Source organism: Notamacropus eugenii, chromosome 5 (assembly GCF_028372415.1).
Source record: "Notamacropus eugenii isolate mMacEug1 chromosome 5, mMacEug1.pri_v2, whole genome shotgun sequence".
Classification (NCBI taxonomy): Eukaryota; Metazoa; Chordata; class Mammalia; order Diprotodontia; family Macropodidae; genus Notamacropus; species Notamacropus eugenii.
Genome location: NC_092876.1, coordinates 360,950,965 through 360,968,431, shown reverse-complemented (window position 1 = coordinate 360,968,431; position 17,467 = coordinate 360,950,965). Strand labels below are relative to the sequence as shown.

The following is a 17,467-nucleotide window of genomic DNA, read 5'->3' as shown; positions in this document are numbered from 1 at the left end:
GCAAATAAGACAAAAAAAAAGAAATTGAAGGAATAAGCATAGGCAATAAAGAAACAATATTATCACTCTTTGCAAATGATAGCTTGATAGTCTCAGACAACCCTAGAGAATCAACTAAAAGATTAGTTTAACAATTAACAACTTTAGCAAAGTTATACAACATCAAACAAACTCATGTAGATCCTCAGTATTTCTATATACTACCAACAAAACCCAGTAGCAACAGAAAGAGAAATTCCATTCAAAATTACTACAGACAGTGTAAAATACATGAGAATCTACCTGCCAAGTTATACCCAGGAACTAAATGAATACAACTATAAAACACTTCCTACAAAAATAAAGACAGATCTAAACAACTATAGAAATATTAATTGCTTATGGGTAGGCCAACCCAATTTAATAATATAATAAGTTATTCAGTGCCATATCAATCAAACTACTGAAGAATTATTTTAGAGAGCCAAGAAAATTTACAGCAAGTTTCTCTGATAAAGGCCTTGTTTCTCAAATATAAGGAACTGAGTCAAATTTATAAAAATAAGGGCCATTGCCCAAATGATAAATGATCACAGGATATGAACACGCAGTTTTCAGAAGAAGAAACAAAAGTCATCACTAGTTACATGAAAAAATGTTCCAAATCACTACCAATTAGAAAAATGTAAGTTAAAACAACTCTGAGCTACCACCTCACACCCATCGGATTGGCTAACATTTCAGAAAAGAAAATGATAAATGCTGAAGGGGATGTGGAAAAGCTGGAACACTAATGCAGTGCTGGTAAAGTTGTAAAATGTTCTAATCATTCTGGAGAATAATTTGAAATTATGGTCAAATGGCTATAAAACTATACCCACCCTTCGACCCAGAAATACCATTACTAGCTTTGTATCCTAAAGAGATCAAAGAAAAAGGAAAAGGGATTATATCTACAAAGACATTTATAGCAACTTTTTGTAGTGGCAAAGAAATAGAAATTGAGGGGATGCCCATCAACTGAGGAATAAGTTGTGGTATATGACAGTGATGAAATACTATTGGGATGTAAGAAATGACAAAAGAGATGGTTTCAGAACAACCAGGGAAGACATATAAACTGATGCAAAATGAAGTGAGTAGAACCAGGAGAACATTGTATACAGCAAAAGCCATATTGTAAAGATAATCAATTGTGAAAGACTGCTACTCTGATCATGGTAATTCCAAAAGACTTATGATAAAAAAAATGCTATCCACCTCCAGAGAAAGAACTGATGTAGTGAAGACTGAAGCACATTTTTCTCTCATTTTTCTTGCTAATATGGAAATATGGTTTGCATGTCTTCACATGTAATGGGGTATCATAGTGCTTGTCTCCTCAATGGATGGGGGAAGGGCCGGAGGGAAAGAGAGAATTTGGAACTGAAAATTTAAAAATGAATATTAAACAAATGTTAATGTTTAATTCCATAAGTACAGGTTGTAGCAAAAGGTGATGGCTTGAATGTGATAAGCAACAAGAGTTTAGTTTCTCTCAGATCACTTTTCAGTTTTCCCAGGATTAAAACTATGGATAACCATAGCCCACAAAATGGAGAGTCTACATACAGCTAAAAGACTGTCATTAGGTGTTGCAAATTGTCAATTCTTGGGCATTGTAAAATGCAGAGAAGAAACAAAAAGAAGCTTTACCTTTCTGTATTTTGTTGCTGGCAAGAAAAGTAAGAACAAATCTGAACTTTCTGCTAGAAGGCCAAGAAGATAAAGTGTTTGGTTAGGTGCCAACGAAACATGAGGCTGATTTGCAAATGATCCAAGGCCATTTAAAAGGTAAATCCATAATGGATTTATTTAACTGCTGCCCTTTATTACTTGTCTTCCCCATCTTCATGAAACTTAAAAACAAATTTAAATGTGAAAAATGAGATACGTTGATTCTAAAGAGAATTTAATCCATTCCTGTCTGCATCTTTGTGTCTATACACACACATGCACATGCTTACAAAGAATTGCTCCATTGTCATTTTAGCCAAAATAAGTTTTTGTTTTAGCCAGGAGCTGAACAAAGGTGGACACTGAGGTAGTATCTAATGTCTTAAATTCAAAGATGAAAGTGAGTGCTTGAGGAGATAATTACCCAAAAGAAGCCTTAAAAATGTGTTTTCATATAAAATTTGTTTATTTGGAATGTGAAAAGTACAGATAATTTGTATTCATTAGCACCTTGTAAATGGTCTAGTGTATAATTCTATTTTACTATTATCAAGTTTAATGGAAGATGTCTGACTTTATTATAGTACTTTTCTAACCAACCTGTAAAATATGAAATTTGATCCTCTAGCTGCATTTGCTCAATCTGAAATGTTCAGAAAGAAAATGTTTTTGCTATCAATTGGAAATAATTAATTTAAGCCAAATTGCCTGAAAATGAGAATTCCTAAAGACTAGTGATTATCTAATAACGTTGGATCATTATATTTTTACTACCAAAATGGAAACTAAAATGTGATGATGTACTTCAAGAAATAGTAAATAGAAATATCAAAGAACAAATGTTTTTTAAACTTAACACTATGGCTCTTTTGCCTAAACCTTGAATTTTGCTTCTTAAAATAAATCTATTATGTCTGGTAAGAACAAAGTTTTCAAACTGTCTAATTCTTCCTAAAAACTAAAGTACATGATTTACTAAATGTTGAAGGAGAAAAGTCAATTTAACATCCTTAGCATATATTTCTTTTGCCTTTCTTTGCATCTCTAGAGCTTAGCACAATACTTGACATATATTAAGTTCTCAATAAATGATGATGATTTTTTTTGATGTAAAGCTTACCTTCCTATATTATACACTGCAGCTGGATATAATATTTTTCTGAGCACTAATAAGTGGTGAAATAATGGGTCATTAAGGATTGAAGTTCCATGAGAAAATACTTAGGGTAGTAAGGGATAGCTAAGTGGTACAGTTGACAGGTCACTGGGCCTGCAATCAGGAAGACTTGCCTTCCTCAGTTCAAATCTGGCTTCAGACACTTAACTAAACTGTGTGGCCAACCCTGGGCAAGTCACTTAACCCTAATTGTCTCAGTCTCCGCATCTGGAGAAAGAAAGGGCAAACCACCCCTGTATCTTTGCCACCAAAATTCCAAACAGGGTCACAAAGAGTAGAACATGATGTGGGGGGGGGGGGGGGGGACTGAAGTTGAGGCAGTGGAAGAGAAAGGAGGTGTTGTCACTATGTCTGTATATCATAAAGGAAGAGGAAAGAACTATTTTAGAAGGAAATCTATCACCAAATGTTCTTCCTTCCCTACATTTAGTGACAGAATTCCTTTACCCATGCTATAGATGAATGGTAAGTGCTATTCTCCGTAATTATTAAAACTAGATTCTTACCTGAGGTTTATAGAACTAGGATGAATGTTTTTACTAGTTAGGTTTGAAAATATTTATTTACTAAATATTGTTTGAAATGATTCCGTGGTTGGTTGATTAAACTGTATTATAATCTATAGGGATGCCTTCTTTCTCTGACAGTAGCTGCAGACATGGGCATCTGGGTGGTGTAATGGACAGAGTGCTGGACCTGGAGTCAGGAAGACCTGAGTTACAATCTGGCTTTAGATACTCACTGTGTGACCCAAGGCAACTCACCTAACCCTGTTTGCCTCAGTTTCCTCAGCTGTAAAATGAGCTAGGGAAGAAACTGGCAAACAACTCTGATATCTTTGCCAAGAAAACCCCAAACAGAATTGTGAAGAGTCAGACTGATTGAAATGACCAGACATGGTAGCCAGGAAATCACTTAGCAAAGTCTGTTACAATATTCTTTCTCATCTGAAAGAATGATCAATGAAAACATGTGAATTTGATAATAATACAAAATTTTTCTCCAATATACTCCTTTCTTTCCTCTAACACTGCCATCACGCTGGTACTGACCCTCTTTTCCTCATGCCTGGATTATTGCAATAGTGTGCTGGTTGGTCTTCCTGTCTCAAATCTCTCTCCATTCCAGGCCATCTTCCACTCCAGCTGCTAAACTGGTTTTCCAAAAGCACATTTTACCATGTTATCTCCCTACTCAATAATCTCTAGTGGTTCCCTATCACCCCTAGGATCAAATATATAAAATCTTCTGTTTGCACTTAAAGTCCTTCACAACAATTACCTCTCTCCCCGAACCCCTTCCCAGTCTTCTTCTTGTTACACATCCCGATGTATTCTTCAATACTCTGCTCTTGAACAAGGCACTCCATTTTCTGACTCTATAGGCATTTTCATTGGCTGTCATTCATGCCTTCTTTCTTCATTCTTACCTCCTGGTTTCCCTCAAGTCCTGGATAAAAACCTACCTTCCACAGGAAGTCATTTCTAATCCCTTTTAATTTGAGTACTTTCCCTGTGCTGATTATTTCCTATTTATCCTGTATATAAATTCTTTGCCATGCTATCTCCCCACTAGACTGAACTGTGAGGACAGGAACTGTTTTGTTCTTCTTCTTGTTGTCAGTAATTTGCTAACTTTATTTTTTCCCCCAAACTTATTAATTCATTTGTTTTCAGTTTTCAACATTCACTTACATAAGTTTTAAATTTTCTCCAAGACAGTATGCAGTCTTACATGGGCTCCCTATATACATTTTCACATCAGTCATGTTGCATAGAAGAATTATAGTGAATGGGAGAAACCATGAGAAAAAAAATAACAGGGACTGTTTTTGCCTTTATTTATCCTGAGCACTTAGCACAGTGCCTGACACATGGTAGGTGCTTAGTAAATGTTTTACTGATTGGCCAGACACAGAGAACTGATATGAAAAAGTAGAAGTTTTACCTGAATAAAAACTAACAGTATACTGTGGCTGTAAAAAAAAAAATCATCTAAGGTTGCATTAATAGAAATAGAAAAGTACAGCTAGGAGGAGACAGCTTAGTCCTCAGCTATGCTCTTGTTGGCTTGGATAAAGACAGATGGCATGAAGTCATTAAGAAGGTAAACTAATATATTAGAAAATAAAATAGGCTCCACAAAGATCACAGTTTGCTAGAACAATATTAGATTAACGTTATATTGCTTTCAAAATTGTTTGGCTTGTTGGTGCTTCCTTCTGAATTTCCTTCAGTGCTCTACATCATTCAGTGGGTTAAATGATGTGCATCTGATGCCTACTCCTTCCCACCTCCTTCTCCATGATTTTATGCTCTTCTTTTCACACATCTTAATCCTAAGAAACAGCAAGTTCCACCTTCCTCTCCTTTCTTCCTATACTCCATATTCTTTTTACTTTCTTCTCTTTTTCCTCTCAGAACAGAGCCAATCCCACCAAAGTTCTCTGTTTATCTCATTTAACTTTTCCCTCCTCTGAAGATATTAAGGTTCTGAACGTTTTCAAATTCAAAAATTTATTACTTAAGGACTTAAGAATTTGTTTCTTCACCCCCATCAAACATGCTTAGCATCACATCATCATAAACCTCTTCTAATTGCTCAAATAAACTGACCTTTCTAGGTTTCTCCTGAGTCTTATGTTTGTTTTTCAGAATCCCTATTCAGTTCTGGTATTTTCATTGGAATGCTTGAAAGGCTTCTCTTTCATTAAAGGGTCATTTTCCTTGTAAAATTATACTTAGCTTTGAGATATTTTTTTGGTTCTACATCAGTATCTTTTACTTTTTGGAATACTGTGTTCCAAGCTCTCCTCCCATTCATAATACTATATCATTTATATCTTAAGAGATTCTAACTGGCTCCTCAGTATTTGAATTCTTTCTTTATGGCTGCTTGATGTATTTTTTTCTGTGATAAAGAAGCTCTGGATTGGGACTATGACATTCTTCAGGAAGTTATCAGTGGGTTTTTTCTATCTTTACTTTGGCTTCTGCTTCTAATGGATCTGGACTGTTTTCATTCACGATTCTTTGAAGTATAGTATCCAGGCCTTACTTTTTTAATCACTGTTTTCAGGATATCCAATGATTCCTAAATTATATTTTCCTGATCTGTTTTCTAGGGCAGTTTCTTATATATATGTGTGTATATATATATATATACACACATATATATACACACATGTATATATATATATGTATATATGTGTGTGTGTGTCTACATATATATATGTATATATATCACACACGTGCACACATATATCAATCTTTTGATTTTGTTTTAACATTACTTGCTGTCTCATGGCTGCACTGAATTTTGTTTGATCTAATTTTCAGGAAATATGTAAGATTTACCACTTTCTCTTCTGAGCTATTTACCTTCCAATTCTTTTCTACAGAAATTTTATTTCATTTTTTAATTTCTTACTTCATTTCTTCTAGGTATTCATGTAATCCTTATGTAAAATCCATTTCTTCCTAAGTGTCTGCTTGAAGTTGTTATGGTATTACTCTCTCCTTCTCATTTGGATTTTTTGGCATCTCTGGATCTATAATACTGTTTATAGTGTTTGGTATCTTCTTGGTTTACACATCTCTCTAGCTTTAGTTCTTAAACTGGCGTTTTAAGTCAGGAGGATGCCACACACGAGGAGTGCATTTGGTGGGGTGCTTGGCCTATTTGTTCTCCACCTGAATCATTTAAGTTCCTGCACTGACCTCTGCCTCAAAGGGTTAGTCACGCATGGATCTTCAGGATCCTCTATGTTGCCTTATGACTGACTACAGTGCCTTAGAGTGGCCCATTCTAAATGCTGCCAAGCACACAGTGGTCCTTTTGTTCCCAAGGGCTTCTGAGGTCCACACTGGATTTCTGACCATGCTGGGACATTCTCAGGGAAGTCCTCTGCTCTTGCTGTCTCCAGACAGAAAATCTTGAAGGTTATACATCTCTATCTTATCTCTGGTTGCTCCAGAAGGTTGCTAGTTAATTTGCTTTCACTGGCACTGGCTTTGCTAGAAGGTTTTCTTTCCATGAACAAATAGCTCATGGTCTTCTGACTGAGGTTTTTGTGCAGTTCTTGGGTGGAAAAGTCATAGTGTCTCATTGAATTTCTTGAAGAATATTTGGTCTGCTCCAACTGATAAATGGTCAAAGGATATGAACAGGCAATTTTCAGAGGAAGAAATTAAAGATATCTATAATCATATGAAAAAATGCTCTAAATCCCTTTGATTAGAGAGATGCAAATCAAAACAACTCTGAGGAACCATATCACACCTATAAGACCGGCAAACATGACAGAACAAGAAAATGATAAATGCTGGAGAGGATGTGGGAGAGTTGGAACACTAATTCATTGTTGGTGGAGCTGTGAGCTCATCCAACCATTCTGGAGAGCAATTTGGAACTATGCCCAAAGGGCTACAAAAATGTGCATACCCTTTGACCCAGCAATATCACTTCTAGGACTGTATCCCCAAGAGAGCATAAAAATGGGAAAGGGTCCTACATACACAAAAATATTTATAGCAGCACTCTTTGTAGTTGCCAAAAACTGGAAATCAAGAGGATGCCCATCAATTGGGGAATGGCTGAATAAATTATGGTATATGAATGTAATGGAATAGTATTGTGCCATAAGAAATGATGAACAAGAAGACTTCAGAGAGGCCTGGAAGGACTTAAATGATCTGATGCTGAGTGAAAGGAGCAGAACCAGGAGAACTTTGTGCACAGCAACGACCACAGTGTGCGAGAGTTTTTTCTGGTAGACTTGGAACTCTGTAACAACACAAGAACTTACAAAAAAATTCCCAATGGTCTTCTAAGGCAAAATGCCTTTCAAGCTCAGAGAAAGAACTATGGAATTCATTCGCAGAATGTCGCAGATCATTTTTGTGTGTGTGTGTATTATGTTTTGATTTGTTATATGATTTCTTCCATTCGTTTTAGTTCGTCTACACAGCATGACTATAGTGAAAACGTATTCAATAGGAAAGTATGTGTAGATCCTACATAGAATTGTATGCTATCTTAGGGAGGGAGGGGGGTGGTGGGGAGAAAAATCTAAGTTTTATGGTAGTGATCGTAGAACATTAAAAAGAAAAAAAAAATATTTGGTCTGTTGTCATATTTAGGTTTTTGCCTGAGTAGGTATGTATGTGGGATTTGGGAAGTCTGTTGCCATTCAAGGTAGTCCCTGATGGTCTTCAGTTATTTTTGTCCAAGACTTAGATAGATAGTTAGGTACTTAAAGTATTTATTAAATTCTTGTTATACTCTAGGCAGTGTGTTGGGCACTGGGGATACAACTAAGAAGCAAACAAGGGAGTCCCCAAGGAGTTAACATTCAAATGGAGAAAGAACAGATAAAGGGGAGGTGGAAAGGCAGGAAAGTTGAAGGGAAAAGGTGGAGAAGAAGCACTAAGAATGAGGTTAGGAGCTACTAGCCTGTAAGGACAGAAGAGACCTGGTTGTGAAAAGGCACCTATGAGCCCAGAGTGGTTCCAAGGGAGGAAGTCCAAAGTTCCTGTGGAGAAGAAATAGGAATGGATGTGGGAAGAGTGGAGTTAGCATGGGCTAGAGTTGCTGGCCAGAAAGTGACTATGTGTTATTTTGTAATATTTGCTAGGTTCCTTGCGACTCTGAACGTCCAGGTGAATCATCACAAATAGGTAGCAGCCAAGTCTTTTCTTTTTTTTTTTAAACAAGGCTTAGGAACTTCTCTGCTATGGCTTGGTTATATGCCTTGGGAATATGGTAGATCACTCTCTTGTTAACAGAGTGACAAAATCTGTCATGCCTGTCCCTGATCCAAAAGAGTCAACCACTACCATTTTACATTTCTGACTCTTAAAGCACAATCTCTCACATGACAGCTCCTACCATTTTTACTATTCCTTGGATGACAAGCAATTCAGAACTCCTGCCCCTCTTCAGAGCTTCAAATTTGTTTTGAGCTAAAAGCTCCAAATATAGAGTTGTCCTTTCCTTCCCTTCCTCTTCTAGGCTTCAAACTCTCAGCACAGGTCAAATTTTCTCTCTAATACTTCGGACACTTTCTCCTCCATCAGGCTTCCACCTTCTAAAGTCAGTCTCTGAAGGGTCCCACCAAATATTCAATAGGTGGAACCAGGTAATGGTGCTTCCATGGCCCCTCAAACCAATGCCCACGTCGTTTGTATCTGATGCCTGTGTAGGTAGAACTCTAACCCAGTTGCACCATCCTGCCCCATTCTCATCTAGTCCCAATCAGAACTCTACACCTCAGTCTTGGTTCTCTCTACTTCCAAAGTTGCTATCTTCCTCTGGGGTCCTTTATGGCCCCTTTTGCCCTCAAACACAATCACATCCCCCTATCTTAAGAACAAAAAAAACCAAAAACAACAACAAAAAAACTTCACCCAACTCTATCCCATATCTCTTTTTTCCTTTGTCAAACTCCTAGGAAAACCCAACTACACTTATTGCTTCCACTTCCTCTCTTTCTCACTAACTACTCACTAAACCCTTTGCAATGTGGTTGGTGACTTCATCACTCAACTGAAACAGTTCTGTCCAATATTATCAATGAACTATTAACTGCCAAATCTGACAATCTTTTCACAAACCCTTTTTTCGTGACCTCTGCTCTTTTTGACACTGCTGACTGCCTTCTCTTCCTGGTTATAATCTACTCTCTGAATTTTTGTGACTTCATTCTCTCCTGGTTCTTCTACCTGTCTGACCACTCCTTTGCTTATTATGACCTCTAATCATAAGTGTTAACCTAGGCTCTGTCCCTTGCCCTTTTCTCTTTATCTTTGTGCCTCATGTCTCAAATACCCTTCCTCTGTACTTCTGCCTCATAGAATTCTTTCAAGATTTAGCTCAAAAACCAATTTCTACCTGATTCTCCCAGCTGCTACCGTAGCTCTCTCCCTAACTACCTTGAATTTATTTGTATTTATTTTCTTTTTTATTTATACTCGGGAATGCTTACATATATGTATGTATATGTGCATATATATATATATATATATATATATATATATTCTTGTCTCCCCTAATAGAATGCAAGCTCTTCGAGAGCAGCAAATATATTATTTTTTGCATTTGTATCCTAGTATCCAGCATCTAGTAGATGTTTAACAACATCACTGAATCATTGTTGAATTATTGCAAAAGGTTCCTTACTGACTGAGATTAAAAAAAAAAATACTATTTGTGGCTGCTTATACTTTTTAAGCTCCTAAGTACCTTTTAAAAATAAATATTTACTAATATCTTGTTTTTGAATTATCTAAATCTTTCCCTGTATTCTCTCCCACATAAAAAAAAAAAAGAATTTTTAAAGGGAAAAAAATAAAGAAAAAAGCAGAAGAAAAAAATATGCAGCAAAACCAATTAATATATCGAAAAATATAAAAATATATGCAATGTTCCGTATCCATCAACCTCCCATGTCTGCAAAGGAATGTGAGTGTAAGAGAGCGGTAGAAGGGGGTTGGGGAAGGAAATATGGTGACTTCTCAGATCTCTTCTTTGGAGTCTTGCTTATTTACAATTTTGTAATACTCTGCTTTTCAATTTTCTGAGTTCTTATCAAATAAGGAGTTCTTTCCCAAAGATTTCAGGTTTATCAAACACTGTTTGACAGAGTTCCATTATTTCTGATTATCCCTTGTCCAATTCTTCCCATCCCACAGATCTACTTTTCTATTTTTTAACCAATACTATATAGATTTAATGACTGCTGCTTTAAAATACAATTTGAGGTCTGAAATGGCTATTCCCCCTTCATCTTTCCCCCTTGATATTCTAGACCTTTTGATTTGACAAATAGATTTTGTTATTATTTTATCAATTTCTACAATTTCTCTCTTTGATAGTTTGATCAGTAGAGCATTAAAACTGTATATTAACTTTGATCGTACTGTTACTTTAGTGGAGAAGGAAATGGCGAACCATTCCAGTATCTTTGCAAGAAAACTCCATGAACACAGATGTCCATGGGATCACAAACAGTCAGACGTGACTGAACTTGTCACTTTGCCAAGCCATAAAGCACTAAATATTCTTCCAGTCAGAAGAGGAATTAACAACTTAAGTTGTTCTTTATTTCTTTGGGAACACTTTGTATTAAGTCTCTACAAATATATTTTGCATGCTTTGGGAGCTTGATCTCCAAATATTTAAGGCACTGAAACCCCTTTTCAAAGTTCTTAACAGTCTTTATCACCTCTTCATAGCTTGACAGCCACACCAAACTTCCTTCTGTCTCCACAACTTTATAGCCACACACTGCTTCCTTTAGCACTAACTTTTCCCCCCGTCAATTTATTTAATTTGACCAATTTCATATTAACGACCAACAAAAATATACATCCCTAGTTACAAATTCAAATATCTCTGTCCCTAAACTTGCTATTCAACTCTCATTACTTATAATTTGCTTTCCTTACTACTTTGAGAACATTTATTTTTCATTTACAAAGCTATTGTTGATCACTCACAGAACTCACATTTAAAAATTTTTTACACAGACTGTCCTTTTGTCTTAATAGAAAACAGTTACTATTGCTTTTTTACTGAGCATATAAATGGCTTTTAATTTCTCTCTTTATAACAACACACCTATCCCAACGCTAAGAGCTAAGGGGAATGTAGCTAAGGGGAACGTTGTCAAAAAGGAACTTAAGAGAAAATCTAGTACAACTACCGCATTACATGGATGGAAGACACAGGGGCCTACAGAGGTTAATATGTCCAAACTCACACAGGGAAAAAGTGGCGTGAACCCGAGCCTAGTCCTTTGATTACAAATCCAACATTTTGCCACGATATCATTCTGGTGTGTTTTGCCGCAAAGCTCTCTAAGGCCTTCCCCAAAATGAAACTACAGTAAATACATTTCTGCTTCATAACTCTGACTCGTTCAGCACCCACCTTCTATGGTCTCATCATTTTATAACCAACTACTGCTAGATGCTCCTTGAAGGCAACAAATTTTTTTTTCCTTTCTTTGAACATTTCAACACCATTTAACCAAACAGAACATATATAGTTTCTAAATATGTTACAAAAACTTAAGCCAAAAGGTTAATGTAATTCTTAAAGTGGATGGAGGAAATTACTCCTGGCAAGTCTTCAATGGAAGTCAATTGTTTTTGACTTGATCACCATCAAGGTTCCTGACATTGGCCCTGAAGTAACATATTTAATCCCCTTCCAAGATTGGGTTTACAAAAGCTAGCATTATGAAGTTACTTATTTCCTGCTAGGTCCTATGCCTACAATGTGGGTAAGCTGCTACAAGATCAAATACAGGGCAAATCTTATTATGCAAATTCTTTTTAGCATATTGTGATTCTGTCATATTGGATTATAAGGAGAAGCAAGTATTAATAGGGGTCTAGAAATTCTTTTGTTATACAAAAACTTTTTGTAGTAAAATCTGTTGGCACAGGATTTAACTTGTATTTAATTTTCTAAATGCCATTATGTCCATTAACATTTGTGATTTATACTATTTATTATCATTTGTATTATGTAGCATATTTGGTGGAAACACAGAGATATAAATGTCTTTAATAAATACACACATATATATGTAGTGGTCATATGTTTTAAATATTTAAGTAATGAAAGAGATCTTTAAGGTTGAAAGTTTCCTTGTAAAATTTTTAAAAATTACAATTTTCCTTCATGATATTATTTACTAATATGATAACACTTTATTGTAATATAATATTATATTATCATATAATCATAAAAGCATAACAAATTGGCTTTTAATTAAAGAGGTAAATTTCTTCTGATATAACCAAAATCTTGGACAAGATTTCTCCCCGAGAAAAATAAGCCCTAAATGAATTGACATATAGGAGATGTGACAACACCTCGGAATAAACAAATACAAATTGTCTTATATAATCATTAGATGACTCTTAAAACAATGTGTTCCTTCTTTCCTAAACCAAGCTGGTTTAAAGGGAAAGAGGAATAAAACTATATCAAGTCTAGGAAACCTCTGAAAATCCTAGTAAATTCTGTAGTTGTCATGAGAACTGGTTTGGTCAACTCTAAAAAAAACAGATTTCAAGGCCTATTATAAGATAACATTGAGGCAACAACAGCATTGTTTTTTCAACCAGTTTGGAACTCCAGAACAAATCTGGAACACATCTCCTAGTGTCATTCTGCTTTGGGCATACAATGGAGCAAAAGAAAGAAAGAAAAGAAAGGAAAGAAAAAAGAAAGAAAACAGAGAGAAAGAGGGAGGAAGAAGGAAGGAAGGGGGTAGGGAGGAGGAAGGTGCCTTTGGTTCTTTCATCTAGGCATTTTTCTGGCTCGTTTTGTGGGGTGTAGGGGAAGGGACACGATCATAGTAGTATTGACAGGAACAGCTAGCACCGACATCATGCCTCTTCATGTCTCTCTATACCTTATTATCAGTCCGAATCGTGACTTTCAGTTGTGGTAGTACACGTTCCACTTCTAGATTCCATTCTGCAGCATCTGTTGTAGATTCCAAAATATCTTCTTGTTTGGCAGACTCGTTCATATCCTAAGAAAAGAAAGATATTACAAGATTGAAAGTTTATAAAAAGATATGGTGAAATCTTGAAGCATTTTAGCAGCAGTACACAATTTAAATGAGGCACAGTACTACTGAAATTATAATGGGAACAGAAACTATTCTATCATTCCACCCATATCAAAGGCAAAACTATTCAAAACTCTGTGTAAAGTAGCAAGAGTATAGGAATCACAGGATCACAGACTGAAAGATGGAAATGACCTTGGAATCTATTCTAGTCCAATCTCCTCAGGGTAAAGACAGGGAAACTGAGGGGCAGGGAGTTGAGGTGACTTAAGATCACCTACGTAATAACTGGCAGAGAACCCCGATCCACTTCTTTGAAGGGAGGCAGTATGTTTCAGTGGAAAGAATTCTGAATTTTCCTACAGAATATGGAGCCATGGAACTAGAGTTTGAATCTCAGCTTTGCCAGGCAGGTTCGTTTTGTTGCTGTTCGGTGGTTTAATCATGTCTGACTCTATGTGAACCCGTGGCCTTTAGTCCATGGGGTTTTCTTGGCAAAGATACTTGAAATGTTTGTCATTTCCTTCTCTAGTATGCCCCCATTTTAAGAACTGAGGCAAGTAGGGCTGAAGTGACTTACCCAGGGTCACAGAATTAGTAAGTATTTGAGGTTAAATTTGAACTCAGATCTTTCTGATTCCAAGCCTGGAGTTCTATCCCCACTGTACCACCTCGATATAGTCTTATGTAGGGGGCTGAACTTAGATTTGGAAAGAGAAAGCGTAGTATGGTGGAAAGGGAGCTAGATTTGGACTCTAATACCTGGATTCGGCTCTAGGTTTGTTGTTTTTTATCTATGTGACACTGGGCAAGTCTTTCTCTACGTTCTCATCCATAAAAATAGGAGGATCACCTTGAAAGTCTTTTCAATCTTTAAATCTTTGACCCTAAAAATGCAAAACAAGATACGTTCTGATATTCAAATGGAAAGGGATTTCAGATGTTATCTAATTCAACCCTATCATTAAAAGGAAGCTTGGGCACAGAGTAAGAAGTGACTTGGCCAAGTTCACCCCAAAATGGCAGTCTCTGACTGAAGATCAAGCATTGTTTCTGCTACGACTCTGAAGATTCGCAGTTCAGAATTCTCCTGGTGCTTGAGGTCTTTAAGGGCTCAGAGACTAACACCCACTTTGGAGGTTTAAAACTACACTAAGACTTTTGGGACACCCTGTGTAAAGAAAATATAGACTCTGGTGAGTGCCTAATGGACAGTAATATACATAATGTCACTTAGTAAGAATTTCACTTAGTTATCCCAGTTCATAAGCTGCTCCATGCTCTAAGCTGGACCCTTTTCAGAACACAAGGGCGTCATTTAGTTCATTTATGTAGTAACTTGCTAATCAGTAAGATACCCTAGTGAGCTGAAAGCCTTTAATGTAGCTGCTCAAATTTCCTAATTCATTCCTAGAAAATAACTTAAACACTACCAGAATCCAACTAATTACTTAATGAGGAAGGGGAGAAAAGAAAAAGGCTAGGGGTCTGTAAAACTGCATTAACTCAGGACATTTCAATTACTTTGTTTGCCCCATTTGTCTGACTACCATTTTCCCCAACAAAAATTCCTAATACTTAGTAACATGATGCATTAACTAAATAAGCCATAAATCTGATGAAGTATATATAATTTTCAAAGCCCACACCTTGCACTGGTTATATTATTCCCTTAGAAAATTATACTTTCCAACTCATTTGTTCTCTATTTAGTAAATATAATTTTATGCACGGTTCTGGGTAGAAAAGAAACAAGTAGTTGCTTTGGTTAATCAAAATGATCTATTGTGATGACAAAGCCCTCCTACAACGTAAACCAGCATTCACAGGGATAGGTACTTCTCTGGGGGAAACAGCCTTTCCTAGTGAAGAGCTGCTGTAGAGACAGCTAAGCCTAAAGCCAGATCACAACCATCAAGAATCCTTGAACCACAGCATCACTCTGGATGAAGAGTTCTCTTGACTAATAGTTAATCCTCTTTAAATAATAACATCTTCAGTTTTAATTATTTCTAACAAAAATACATCACACATTCATTTATTCACTCAAAAAGGATTTATTAAGTATCTAATAAGTACCAGGTACTGGGGATCCAAAATAAAAAACAAACAAGGCCCCTGTCCTCAGGGAGCTTACAGTCTATATAGTGTAAGCTATAAGTACAAAGAGAAGAAAGCTTACATACACAGAGAAGAAAGTAAAAAAATAATTTCCAGGGGAAGGCGCCTAATAATAATAGAAGGGAGAATTTCTTTACTTCCTTAAAGGAGAGTTTACTGAAAGCAGTTTAGCTTTTTCTTTATAACTCAGAACCAGCCTCATGAATATCAAATTTTATACTGTACTATATGTAACACAGAGTGGTGCCCTCAGAGCTTATTAAGGTATTTCACAGAAAGAGACCACAATCTTCTTGCATTCTTATATCTATTGTTTCTCCCTCATAATTTTTCTCTGTTCCTTTGCTGCCAGCTGACTCAAATTATTCCTGCCTACAGTATACCCCATGCCTATCCATTTTGCTTCTTGCAATTTTTATGGCCTTGGAAACCAGATAATTAAATTATAATTAAAATTATGTGCATAATAAGAGTTGAACACTTTGAATGAAAAACTGAGAAAACTGAGAAACTCTCCTATCAGTAAAATTCACACACTTTATTTAGTGTAAGGATTTTGTGACATCTATTTTGGTGATTCAAAGGTCTTTTTAGCTTCTTCCCTACTTTTTTCTTAATTTTATTCTAGACAGGTGAGAAAGTCAAGCTCCAGATAGGTGAGGTATTACTATTGGGTTCCAGGACTCCCCTCTTCATGTTTCAGGTGTAAATGGAAAGCTAGATTGAGGAACAATAACATGCTACTTGAATTAAGAGAAGATATAACTATTTTTAAGTAAATCAAAGTTTAGGTCAGAAGAATCTTAAAATCTTGCAAGTCTCTTTAAAGTATTTTTCTTTAATTCAGTGAGTTTGATTCATTGCTTTCTTGCTATATTAGGCTTTACATGATTTAACAGTATATTACCATGAAGATAAATGTTTAATAGTACAAGTTAAAATGTATATTTAGATCTATTCTGAATGATTCAAATTACTACTTAATCTATCAAGGGAAAAAGATAGATAGAAGCTCATGTCTTTAAATACACTTGGTTCATGAAAATTAAAAAACAACAAAAAAAAACACCCTCAAGTTTCAATGCTGATAATGAGAAAAAATTTTATCCCAGACTGAGTAAACTGATCATTTGAGAAAATCATATTCTCACAACAAGAAATTTTTTTATAAAAGGGAAAAACCCCCCGATATAAAACCACCACTTTATCACTTCAATTAGGAATGTTAAGTGACCTTTGAAAGGTTTGATTTCCAAATTCACCTTTTATTAAGTCAGTTACCAAGAAAAGAAGTAGCTGATCATAAAGTGAGAGTGAAAGGCATTAGATGGTTAGCCTGAACAGGGCAGTTACTGTGATAATTAACAAACAACAAGTTTGGAAAGGAAACCTCTCAGGCATTGGGGAGATAATGGGAAGGAGTTGGAGGAAAACATGGGAAAGAATTGAGCAAGATATGAGAAATTCTAGAATAGAGGGAGTATAATCAGCACTAGCTGTGGAAATACATAGGAAATCATGGATGTAACAAAGTACCACGACACAGCATATAGTTAAGAGTTGGTCCTTAGAAAGCACAGTGATCGGCTTAAATTGTACAAATATGTGAATAAGCTGTTAGTGCATCTATCTTCTTCCATTCCTTCCTAATTGTAAACCCCTACAGCTGTGACCAGGACATTCAGTATTAGTCTGTTCTGTCTTTTAGGCACTCTGAGACCATACTAGCACATCCTGACCCCAAACCCAACTTTCAAATAGAGCAAATTACTGCTTATTCTGTGATTTAGAGAAAAAAAGTTTTAATCATATTCTTTGCAAAATGAATAAACAAACAAAAAGAATTACTATGTAGTTAGTAATAAGAGAAAAACAAAATTTAG

General features: G+C 35.9%; 1 protein-coding gene across 4 annotated transcripts in view; it reads right to left on the bottom strand.

The window, feature by feature from the left end:
- The window catches only part of IFT57 (intraflagellar transport 57), a 72,060-nt gene that overhangs the window by 29,945 nt on the left and 24,648 nt on the right, over nucleotides 1-17,467 (bottom strand). For all 4 annotated transcript variants that reach the window (XM_072614062.1, XM_072614061.1, XM_072614064.1 and 1 more), the window contains one exon: nucleotides 13,302-13,424. In XM_072614062.1, the coding sequence (XP_072470163.1) occupies nucleotides 13,302-13,424 (123 nt within the window). The remainder of the gene's footprint in view (nucleotides 1-13,301; nucleotides 13,425-17,467) is intronic.